Genomic DNA, 11,633 nt, shown 5'->3' with positions numbered 1-11,633 from the left:
TCTTTTTGGGGAGAGGGGGGCAGCAAGGCCCCTAGTCTGCTCAAGTCGCAAACCTTGATGTCTGGCCCCACAGATGGCTTAGGGGGGCGGGGCCTGGGTTAGCCCCAGCTTTGCCCTCGCCACGCCCTCCCTGTGCTCTGATTGGCTCCGTGCTCTGGGGTCCGCCCACTCGCCGCCCGCCATGGCGTCTGCGCTCCGGCTCCGTTCCGCGCTGGCCCTGGTCACAGGTTGAGGAGGGAATGTTCTCCCCGGGCGGGTTGGGGTGTCAGAGTAACATCAGGACGCACCCGAAACCGCTGCGACTACGATCCCTAGTCCAATATTCACTGACTGCGCCCTCTGACCCCTGCCCCTCCCCCACATGGTCTACCCCCACTTCAGGTGCAGGGAGTGGCATCGGCCGAGCGGTTTGTGTGCGCCTGGCCCAAGAGGGGGCCACTGTGGTCGCCTGCGATTTGAACGGGGCAGCAGCACAGGAGACGGTGCGGCTGCTGGACGGCCCGAAGAGCGAGGCGGGGGCGCCCGGCGGGAAACATGCGGTCTTCGAGGCGGACGTGTCAGAGTCCAGGGCCGTCAGGCACCTGCTGGCGCAAGTGCAGGTGAATGCTGGGCAGCCTCTCCCCGAGGAAGCCCCCCAGTACCTGTACGGCGCCCAGCCGCAGGTGTATGACCTCTCTCTCCCATAGGCCTGCTTTTCTCGCCCGCCATCTGTCGTGGTGTCCTGTGCAGGCATTACCAGGGACGAGTTTCTGCTCCACCTCTCGGAGAAGGACTGGGACAGAGTCCTAGAGATCAACCTCAAGGTGGCGATTCTGACTCCTCTCTAGTGGGGTGGGTCTCTGAGGAGGGCTGGCACCTCAGCTGACTGCTCTGCCCTGTTATCCTCTCCTGCCAGGGTGTCTTCCTGGTCACTCAGGTTGCAGCCCAAGCCCTGGTGGCCAGCGGTCGTCCAGGCTCCATCATCAACATCAGTAGCATCGTAGGAAAGGTCAGGTTGGGTGGGGATCAAGTCAGCCATCCAATGGGCACAGAGAGTCCCTCTCTGGGACTCCTGCCACAGCCCACATCTCTGATTCACCTGCAGGTGGGGAACCTGGGGCAGACAAACTATGCCGCATCCAAGGCTGGAGTGATTGGGCTGACCCAGACTGTAGCCAAAGAGCTGGGAAGGTTGGTGTGACTCCTGGGGGCCCTGGGGCATTTGCTGAGGTATGAGCCTGGAGAAGGGGCCAGTCTGTAGGCCTCCTCAGAGTTAAAGCACCACTCTGCCTTCTACAGACACGGGATCCGCTGTAACTCTGTCCTCCCTGGGTTCATTACAACACCCATGACACAGAAAGTGCCAGAGAAAGTGATAGACAAGGTAGGAGGCAGTGGGGTAGAGGGCAGAAGCACCCAGAGACTCTGGGCATCACAGAGAGAATGTGGCACCCAGTGCTTGGCAGACAGGGACCCTCAACATATGAGGGAGCAAACAAAAGAAAAAAAGGCACAGACTGTGTCTATGGAAATTTCTATAAAAGAAACTTTGCCCCACCTGAGCATTTCCCTGCAGGTGACTGGAATGATTCCGATGGGATACATGGGGAAGCCTGAGGGTGAGCATTGAATGTGTATGTTGGCCGGGAGGGGGCTTGGGGAAACCCCAAGTGCTAGGGTATTGTTGAGAGTTTCACCAGGTTTGGTGGTTGATGCTTAGCAGGAGGGGTATATTTTGTGGAGGTGATGGCTCCCCACTGTGCTCTCCCCACTGTTCCCATAGATGTGGCAGACGTGGTCGCATTCTTGGCCTCGGAAGACAGTGGCTACATCACAGGGGCCTCGGTGGAAGTCACTGGTATGGGGCCAGTGTGGGGGAGGGAGACGGCCAAGAAATGGAGCCAGATCCCGTCCAAAGTGAGGGGCGTGGAGAGCCACCCTGTGGGAAGGGCGGGGGCTCCCGAGTCCAGGGACAGAAGTGGGCAGTCCCCAGCCCATTTGTCTCTCTACTCATGCATCTGTCCAAATGTTCCTGCCCCTCCCAGGAGGTCTTTTCATGTAGCTGCCTCGAGGGAGGACCCTGGACCCTGCACGCACCCCCATTGCTGTGGCCGACCTCCTGCGGATGAGGACTCTAAGTTCCCAGGCTACAAAAGGGGTGGTGGTGTCTGGCTCAGGAATGCTGAATATGGGAGGCAGGGGTGCTTGTGACCCTAATAAATTCCAAATCCTCTTCCCTGCCACCTCCGGTTTCGTCTTGTGTCCAAGCCCTCAGACCCTTCCCCACCTCCCCCTCTTTCCCTTTCCCCAAGGATTGTTCCCTTTCACTGCCTGGTCTCCCAGGGCAACCCCCGCCGCCGGGTGCGAGAGGAAAGAGTGTGTGTCACTGTGTCTGCGTGACACTCTGGGTCTTTTGGAGGGAGGGGTCTCCACCCCACCCCCGTCCACCCTGGTTCTGCAGCATCAGGCCTGCCCCCCAGGTCCCTACGGTTCCCCAAGGGTGATTTGCTCCTGGCTCCATCCTAATGTCCAGTTTGGCTGTGGGAGAGGGTCTTGGAACAGGTGGCCCTCCCCCCACCCAGCTCCTTTCTCTGAGGGCCCCCCTCCCTTTTCTCTCCACCTTACAATAGCTGCAGCCGGCCTGGGGTCGGATGGGGGAGATTAGGGGAGGGGACCAGGATTAGGGGAATGGACCAGACGATGAAAGGGGCTGGAGGAAAGCAGAAGGGAGGGGGCTGGGAAGAGGAGGAGGAAGGGGAGGGGGTCTGCGCTGATCCACTCCGGCGCCCACATAAGGACTGGCCACGGACTGAAGGAGAGGACAGGGAAGTAGGGGGATCTGGGGAAGGGTGGGGTGGGTAAAGGGACCCAAGGCTGCCTGGTCCCGGAGACAGGCCACCCATCTCCGGGTAACTACAGCCTCAGGCCGCGAGCCCCAGCTCAGGCCTGGTAGGATTAGGACGCCCGGCTTGGCCTCTGGGTCGCTTTCCTATCTCCCTCTTACTACTCTGCCCTCCAGGGAACGGCTCTTTCCCTTCCTCTTCTTCACCGAACCCTCCCCTGACTAGAGCCCTGGAGGAGCCCCTGGCCCACTCTCCACTCCAGACAGAACGCCCTCGTGCCCCCGCCCCACGCGCACTCTCCCTCCCCATCAGAGGGCCCCATCTTGCTCGGGCGTCCCTGCTTCCGCGTGGTGTCTCCATCCCCTAACTCCGCGCCCCCGTCCCTCCCGGGCGCGCCCTCCCCCGCCGCGGGCCCCGGCTCTTGATTGTCCAAACGCAATTCTCGAGTCTGGCTGCGGCCGAGAGTTGCGTCTGGACGTCCCGAGCCGTTGCCCCTAGACCTCGAGGGGGGAGAGGGCCCACAGGGTGGCCAGAGGAGGGTCCGGAGCGCCTCAGGACCTACAAAATCCGCGTCCACCACCCTGGGCCACAGCGGCCGAGGGGCTGCTTGCAGCCTCCCCCCCGGGGACCCCGGGCTACGGGGTTACGAAGAAGTTGCGTGCGTGTCTGGACCGGGGTTCCCCCGCCACCCCGGGCCGCCAGGGGACGCGGGGCGGGGGAGATAGCCCCTTCCCCGAGTCCCTCTAGGGGTCCCGGCGAGCCAGGCCCCACCCCCCGGGGCGGAGGCCCCCAAGTGGGGCGACAACCGGGAGGCTCGGGGCGGAGACGCGGCCCCACGTGGCGCGGGGATCCCGGGCCGCGGGCTCCTTGCTCCCGCGAGGCGCGGGCAGGGAAGCCCCCGCGTCCGCGTCGCGTCCCACTCGCGGCCTGAGCGCCGGTGACGTCTCCGCGGGCGGGGGGAGGGAGGAGGGCGGGGGGGCGGCGGTGGAGTGAATCGGAGGGACTAACGGAAGTGACGTAGGGCCCAGCGCCCGGGCCATGGCGGCGGCGGCAGCGGGAGCTGCTGTCTGAGAGGCGGCTGCGGGCCGAGCGAATTCGACCCGGGAGCCCAAGCCTGAGGAGAGGCGCGGCGGCGGTGGGCGCGCGGACGGCCGGAGCAGCCGGGTGAGGGCGCGCGCCGGCGGGGGGCGCCTCTGGAGGGGCGGGGTCTGCGCAGGGGCGGCCTCCCTAACATCGCCTCCCCTTCCCCTCCCCAGCCGCTCTTCTCCTGCTCCTGCTCGGCCGCCGAGTGCTGGTGGGGGGTCCGTGCCCGGTCACCATGACGACGCCGGCGAATGCCCAGAATGCCAGCAAGACGTGGGAACTGAGTCTCTACGAGCTGCACCGGACCCCGCAGGTGACTGCTTTCCCAACGGGCTCCCTCCCCTCTCCCCGATCCTTGCACAGACCCTCCCCACCATGCACTGCCTCCCGTGCAAATTTTACCCTGCACTGCCCGCTCTCCCCGAGGCCCCCCCGCCAGCGCCTCGCCCTCCGCCCTGGAGAGGCTCCCTTTTGAAAGGGAATTGAGCGACCCAGAAAGGCCGCCTCTTCCCGGGTCCGCTGTTAGTTCCCATAAGAAGTACCTGTGGAGAGTGTGGTATCTGAAGTTTCACAAACAGCTGCCCCCCCACACACCCCATTCTGATTCAGTAGTGCCATCTGCATTTATAACAGGTGTCGGAGGAGTCTGTGCCACTCCCACCCCAGGCCCCTCACTGAACCTCCAAGTCCACAACTCAATCCATTGACCCTAATCCTTTCAAGTCAGTAGCCTATCAGAAATCCCACCTTTCTCCAGTGACAAGCCAGGGCACCGGGACCCTCTTCCTATGCTCTTCAAAACTCCTGGTTTTTTAAATTGTTTCTAAAAGCCCTTGCACCTGCTGACCCTCCAGGAAGCCATAATGGATGGCACAGAGATTGCGGTCTCCCCTCGGTCGCTGCACTCAGAGCTCATGTGCCCCATCTGCCTGGACATGCTAAAGAACACCATGACCACCAAGGAGTGCCTGCATCGCTTCTGCTCCGACTGCATCGTCACGGCGCTGCGGAGCGGGTGACCAGAGGAGGACAGGGTGGAGACTGGGGGCCCCTCGCTGATCCCAGCCAGCTCAGCAACTCCCCCCACACAACATACTAGGGGGACTGACCACTCAAGCTCTCCTTTCTCCTGTCCCAGGAACAAGGAGTGTCCCACCTGCCGCAAGAAGCTAGTATCCAAGAGGTCCCTGCGGCCAGACCCAAACTTTGACGCCCTGATCTCAAAGATCTACCCGAGCCGGGAGGAGTACGAGGCTCATCAAGACCGAGTGCTCATCCGCCTCAGCCGCCTGCACAACCAGCAGGCCCTGAGCTCCAGCATCGAGGAGGGGCTGCGCATGCAGGCCATGCACAGGTGTGCGAGGAGGGAGGTGGGTGGGGGGCTGGAGTGCTGCATCCCCCAGGGCTGACTCCTGCTGCCTTCTGTGCTGCCTGTCAGCTTCTGAGCCTTTACCATGGCCTGGCCAGCCTGGAAACCAGGACTGGAAATGGCAGCTGCCTAGTGAGCCGGCTCTCTGGCCGTTAGAGCCATAGAGGGATTCTGAGCGCGCATCAAGGGATGAGCCCCCTCTTCCCCTCCACACACACCCATGAAGCTGCGTCTCCCAGTCTTCCCGCTGTATCCACACTACCTGTGGGTCTCGCTAGAAATATAGAACTCCACCTCAGTAGGTCTGGTGTTGGACCTGAGGTTGCCTTCTACAAACCATTCGTGCCATAAGTTCTTCCACCACACCTTGCGAGGTGACAGTCTATCATGAACTCAAATGAGCTACATAGCCTCTCCAAACTGTGGCCTCAGTCCTAAGATCGAGACCGATACTTAGCAGGGGGCCTGGCCCACAACACTGAATAAACATTGTGTGTCTTCGTTGTGAGAGGTTTGAACTCTAAGCACCTTATCCCCAGTGCTTCTAACTATAGGTACTTGTTTTTACAGGGCCCAGCGTGTAAGGCGACCAATGCCAGGGTCCGACCAGACCACCACGATGAGTGGGGGAGAAGGAGAGCCTGGGGAGGGAGAAGGGGATGGAGAAGACGTGAGCTCAGACTCAGCTCCTGACTCCACCCCAGGCCCTGCTCCCAAGCGGCCCCGTGGGGGAGGCGCAGGGGGGAGCAGTGTAGGGACAGGAGGGGGTGGCACTGGAGGGGTAGGTGGGGGCGCCGGTTCCGAAGATTCTGGTGACCGGGCAGGCACCTTGGGAGGGGGAACTCTGGGACCCCCAAGCCCTCCAGGGGCCCCCAGCCCTCCAGAGCCAGGTGGAGAAATTGAACTCGTGTTCCGGCCCCACCCCCTACTCGTGGAGAAGGGAGAATACTGCCAGACCAGGTGAGGAGCCCTGTCTCCCCACCTGCCCCCCCCGACTCCCAGAATCCCAGCTGAACCCCGAAGCCCTCTGGTGGAGAGATCCCTGCCTCCCTGTCCTGATCCTGCATGCTTGCCCCTCCAGGTACGTGAAGACAACTGGGAATGCCACCGTGGACCACCTCTCCAAATACTTGGCCCTGCGTATTGCCCTGGAACGACGGCAGCAGCAAGAGGCCGGGGAACCGGGAGGACCTGGAGGGGGTGCCTCGGACACTGGGGGACCGGATGGGGGTGGTGGAGAGGGTGGGGGCGCCGGAGGAGGTGATGGCCCTGAGGAGCCTGCCTTGCCCAGCCTGGAGGGCGTCAGTGAGAAGCAGTATACCATCTACATCGCACCTGGAGGCGGAGCGTTCACGGTGAGCACCCACTGGGGCAGCCCCACGGCCAGCTCCCCGCCTTCTCCTCCCTCCTCTGCCCCTCTTCCTCGCCTGTCACTCTCCTGTCACTTCCTCTTTCTCCCCCTCCCCTCCTGCCCCCTTGCTCACCTTTTGCCTCTCATTTCCTCCTCCCCATCACCTGCAGACGCTGAATGGTTCACTGACCCTGGAGCTTGTCAACGAGAAGTTCTGGAAGGTGTCCCGGCCACTGGAGCTCTGCTACGCCCCCACCAAGGACCCAAAGTGACCCCACAGGGGTCATCCAGGGAGTGTCCCTGCTGCGTTGAGGCCTGCAACCCTAGCTTCTTTGTTCTCCAGTGCCGCCCGGCCAGCCAGCAAGAGGACACAAATGAGGACAAGTGGCTTTTATACAAAGTGTCTATATCAGATTCTTCTATATTGTTCAGAGCGGGGCGTGCGCCCCATCTGCTGCCTTTTCTATGCCTCCCAACTTCCCATCAATTCAAGACAATGGGGAAGGTGAAGACCCCTCCCCTCCACACCCTCTGACTCACAACAAATTTGCTTTTTTTCTCTTTGAAATCTGCGGTTCTGTATCTTTATGGGATTCAGGAGAGCACTTGGGGAGGGCAGCCTGGACCAGGCGGAGAGGATTTGGTCAAAGGTTATTCCTTGTGTGATTGCCTTTTTCCTAAACATCCAAATTAGCAAACGTGTGAAATAAGGATGGCCTGGGAAGTGGGAAGAGTGGGGGATGTGCCAAGTCAGATCCCAGACTTGCCACCTGACCCCTGAATCTATCACCTAGGCTGAAGTCCCAGGAACATGGAATGGGATGGTTTGGAAGGGAAAGGAGTCCTGGGTGTTGCCGAAAGCTGGCAAGAAAAGGGGAGGGATATTTGGGAGAGGAGTACTGCCAGAAGTTCCTTGCTCAACACCGGAGCTCAACACCTCCACAGGCGACTACAGTTTCCAGGAGCATGCAGCCTGGGCTCACCCAGCAGCAGTGCTGAACAGAGAGGCTCCGTGGCTAGGAAGAATCCAGATCTGAGCCGGTCGCAACGATTCTGGCTGAGACCAGATGGGGCATAAAGTTCCTAGGGCCGGGCTGGTCCTCAAGCCTGAGGCTGGAGGACAGAGGCAGAAGCCAGAGGTGCAGTAAGGATAGCAGGATCCAAAGCCATGGGGGAGGAGAGGGTTGTAGGAGGAGGACCAGCTGTCTCCACTGCATGCCTCCCCAGGTCTGTCACCTCACTTCCGGTTTCAGTTGTCCCCAGCGTACTTGCCCCAAATCCCTCCCCCACCTCAGGTCTGTCATATTGCACCGTAAAGCCCACTAGGCCTCTTCAATTCCAACCACTCTCCCAGGGCACCCCACTCAACCAGCTCCCTCTCCCACAACCCTGGGTGGGGGACAGCGCTCTGGCCCCTTTGAAAACCCCAGAACCCTCACCTGCAGCTTGCCGTAAGTCTCAGAGCCGCCTTGCAATCCCTGGAACCCAAGAGCCTAAGCCACCCTGACTTGTTTCTCTCAGGGACCAAGGACCTGGGGTCTGGTGCTGCCAGAACCTGGGGATGGGAGCCCAGGGCTGTGGCTTCCAGGATGTACAGGTGGGACTTTGGGGATGGGGAGAGGACCGAAGAGTGGAATGTACCTGCACAGCGTCATCTGGTTCCAGACGCTGCCCTGGGCGTCGTTCCTCATCTTCCTCTGCCCCTCTCACACACCCTGCCTCTGCTGCTCTTTGCTCTCCACTTCCCCCAACCCCCCTTCTGCTGTCTCTGCTGTGGCGTCCTTGGCTTCTTGCCCCCAGTGAACGTGGGGTAGACCAGAGAACTGGGAGCCCTGAACTAGACTCCATCCCCCTCCTGGCCCGCAGAGCCCTGGCCAGAGAGGGAAAAGTGGGACTGGGGATACCTCTGCAGCCAAGCCTGTGTCCCCAGGCCAGCCAAAGTGAGAGGTACACAGTACGGGAGAGGGAACTTGAGGGATCTGTTGAGAAAAGGAGTGCAGGGAGCAGAACAGCTGAGCGTGCAGAGGCAGAGGGAAACTGGATGCACAGCTTGGCGCCAGACTGCGAACTGAGCAGCCACTTGTGCCAGGAAGAACACAGGAATATGCTAAGGAAGTGATGCGGACAGGGGTTGCTAAACAGACCCCGCCCTCCTGCAGCAGGGATCCCTGCACCCCGCCATACCCACCGAGGAGCTTATTAGAAACAGGGAAAGAAAAAAAAAACCGCAGGAGTCTCCCTGTCTTGAGAAGGTGGAACCTTATCACACGGGGAGCTTCCAGGAGTTTGCTAGAAGGTGGGGTTGGGAAGTGAAGTGACACATCCCTTGCCAGGCACACACAACACTCAAGAAGCAATACCCCTTTCTGAGGGCGGGTGACAGTTTCCCTTTCTACAAGGCGCAATGCTTGACAGAGTTGGGAGTGAACCAGGGACACCTTGGGATAGTGAGTCCTCACTCCAGACCCGCTGCTCTGCAAAGTCTGGGGCGGCCCCCCGCGGTGCTCCCTGGGGGCTCGATCTGCACACAAGGGTCCCGTCTACTGCAGGCCTACCTGCTCTCCGCCCTGGCCAGCGGCCAAGATCCTGGGAGGGAGGAGCTCTGGGCCAGCCGAGTGGTGGGAGAAACCTTCCTGCCAGGGGAGCCTCTCCCTCATCCACCAGCACACACAGACACACACCCCGCTGCCACACACACACCTCTCAGCCCCCACTGGTTGGTACTGACACCCCTTGACTAGCCTGGCACTGAACAAGGAGGGCTGCTCTAGCTTACTCTCGTGGAAGCTTCCTTTAGTGAGTTACCTTCTTGGGCAAAACATGCAGCAAGCTGCTGCTGCTGCTTTTTAAAAAGATTTGCTTATTTTTGTTGAATAGGCAGATATGTAGAGAAGCAGAAACAGATCTTCCATCTGCTGATTCACTCCCCAAGTGGCTGCAATGGCTAGAGCTGAGCCAATCTGACCCAGGGACCGGAAGGGAGGGAGGGAGGGAGGGAGAGAGACTAAATGTATTTCTTGAAAGGCAGGAGAGAGAAAGAATTCCCATCTACTGGCTCATTCCCAAAAGCCCACAATGGTCGGGGTGAGTGAGTATGGGGTGTCTAAAGCCGGATGCCGCAACACTCAATCCAGCTATCAGGTGGGCACAGAAACCCAGTCACTTGAGCTGTCACCACTACATCCCAGCTAGAGTCAGGAGACAGCAGAGGGCATCAAATCCAGGCACTTTCTTTTTTTTTTTTTTTTTTTTTTTTTTGAAGATTTATTCATTTTATTACAGCCAGATATACAGAGAGGAAGATCTTCCCTCTGATGAGTCACTCCCCAAGTGAGCCGCAACGGGCCGGTACTGCGCCGATCCGAAGCCGGGAACCTGGAACCTCCTCTGGGTCTCCCACGCGGGTGCAGTGTCCCAGTGCATTGGGCCGTCCTCAACTGCTTTCCCAGGCCACAAGCAGGGAGCTGGATGGCAAGTGGAGCTGCCGGGATTAGAACCGGCGCCCATATGGGATCCCACGGCTTTCAAGGCGAGGACTTTAGCCACTAGGCCATGCCGCCGGGCCCAAATCCAGGCATTTTCATGGGTGTCTGTCTCATCCTAACCTGGGTTTTACCTCTACGCCAAAGCAACAAGAGCTGAGCCAGTCTATAGCCAGGATCAAATCTTCCATATGGGTGCAGAGCTCAAACTCTTGGGCCATCCTCTGCTGCTTACTTAGGCACATGCCCAGGGAGCTGGGTCAAAAGTATTGCTTAGGGACCCAGCACGGAAGCCTAGCAGCTAAAGTACTCACCTTGAAAGCACGGAGATTCCATATGTGCGCTGGTTCTAATCCCGGCAGTCCCACTTCCCATCCAGTTCTCTGCTTGTGTTCTGGAGAAAGCAGTCAAGGATGACCCAAAGCCTTCGGACCCTGCACCCATGTGGGCGACCTGGAAGAAGCTCCTGGCTCCTGTCTTCGGATTAACTGAGTTCCAGCCATTGTGGCTGCTTGGGGAGTGAATCATCAGACAAAAGATATTCCTCTTTGTCTCTCCTCTCTGTATATCTGACTTTCCAATAAAAATAAATCTTTAAAAAAAAAAAGTGGGGCCAGTGGCGTGGCATAGTGGCTAAAGTCCTCGCCTTGAACGCTCCAGGATCCCATATGGGTGCCGGTTCTAATCCTGGCAGCTCCACTTGCCATCCAGCTCCCTGCTTGTGGCCTGGGAAAGCATTCAAGGGCGGCCCAAAGCTTTGGGACCCTGCACCCGCGTGGGAGACCCGGAGGAGGTTCCAGGTTCCTGGCTTCGGATCGGCGCAGCACCAGCCAGTGCAGGTCACTTGGGGAGTGAATCATCGGACGGAAGATATTCCTCTCTGTCTCTCCTCCTCTCTGTATATCTGACTTTGTAATAAAAATAAATAAATCTTTCAAAAAAAAAGTGTAGCTGGGACTCAAACCAGCATGTGATGGGATGCCAGTGCTGCAAGCTGTGGCTTTACCCACTAGGCCACACTATTGCCTTCTGTGTTCCCGGGCGCCGCCCCCCACACACACACACCTTTTAATTTTATTTTTTCTGAGTGTTTTGGAGTGACCTCATAGCCATGGGTGGTGATTCAGAAAAATCTTTTTCAAATGCAAATCTGATTGTTTCTGTTGCTTTGCTTCAACTCAGCGGGCAGTTCCCCACTGATCTCAGGTTAAAGACCCAGGTTGCTAACCTGACCTCTAAAGCCTGGCAAAGTGCCGTCCTGCCTCTCCAGCCTCAGCCCCCACTCTCAGAGGTGCCAGTTCCTGCATACTTCTTGCTTGTTCCTGCAGAGAACTTTGGGGTCCACCCCAGGCGGCTTTATGGTGTCCCCAGGGAAGTCTCCCCAGCTGGGCTTCCTTTCAGGGTCAGAGTTCCTTCCTCTGAACCCTCGCACCTGTCCTTGGAGACACTCGGCACTGTTGGAGTTCCTTATTGGCTGGGGACCCTTGGGTTAACTTCTGCCACACAGCATAGGCTCCCTGAGGGCA

At 59.3% G+C, this 11,633-nt stretch overlaps 2 protein-coding genes across 2 annotated transcripts; both read left to right on the top strand.

Moving 5' to 3' along the window:
* The first annotated feature begins 135 nt into the window (after nucleotides 1–135).
* HSD17B8 (hydroxysteroid 17-beta dehydrogenase 8) lies at nucleotides 136–2,222 on the top strand. The gene is made up of 9 exons (XM_004590263.3): nucleotides 136–227; nucleotides 382–599; nucleotides 687–803; nucleotides 896–988; nucleotides 1,085–1,170; nucleotides 1,279–1,363; nucleotides 1,556–1,598; nucleotides 1,763–1,837; nucleotides 2,025–2,222. Exons 1-9 carry the CDS (start codon nucleotides 182–184, stop codon nucleotides 2,039–2,041), a joined length of 780 nt encoding a protein of 259 aa, XP_004590320.2. The 5' UTR covers nucleotides 136–181; the 3' UTR covers nucleotides 2,042–2,222.
* Nucleotides 2,223–3,813: 1,591 nt separating this feature from the next.
* Nucleotides 3,814–7,193, top strand: RING1 (ring finger protein 1). Its single transcript, XM_004590264.4, has 7 exons — nucleotides 3,814–3,986; nucleotides 4,079–4,218; nucleotides 4,760–4,920; nucleotides 5,044–5,259; nucleotides 5,845–6,234; nucleotides 6,356–6,629; nucleotides 6,796–7,193. The coding sequence occupies exons 2-7, from the start codon at nucleotides 4,141–4,143 to the stop codon at nucleotides 6,895–6,897; spliced, it is 1,221 nt and encodes a 406-aa protein (XP_004590321.2). The 5' UTR covers nucleotides 3,814–3,986; nucleotides 4,079–4,140; the 3' UTR covers nucleotides 6,898–7,193.
* The last annotated feature ends 4,440 nt before the right edge of the window (nucleotides 7,194–11,633 follow it).

The sequence above is a fragment of the Ochotona princeps genome, chromosome 1 (genome assembly GCF_030435755.1).
Source record: "Ochotona princeps isolate mOchPri1 chromosome 1, mOchPri1.hap1, whole genome shotgun sequence".
Lineage (NCBI taxonomy): Eukaryota > Metazoa > Chordata > Mammalia > Lagomorpha > Ochotonidae > Ochotona > Ochotona princeps.
The sequence above is the reverse complement of the archived record's forward strand: the minus strand, read 5'-3'. Positions and strand labels throughout refer to the sequence as shown.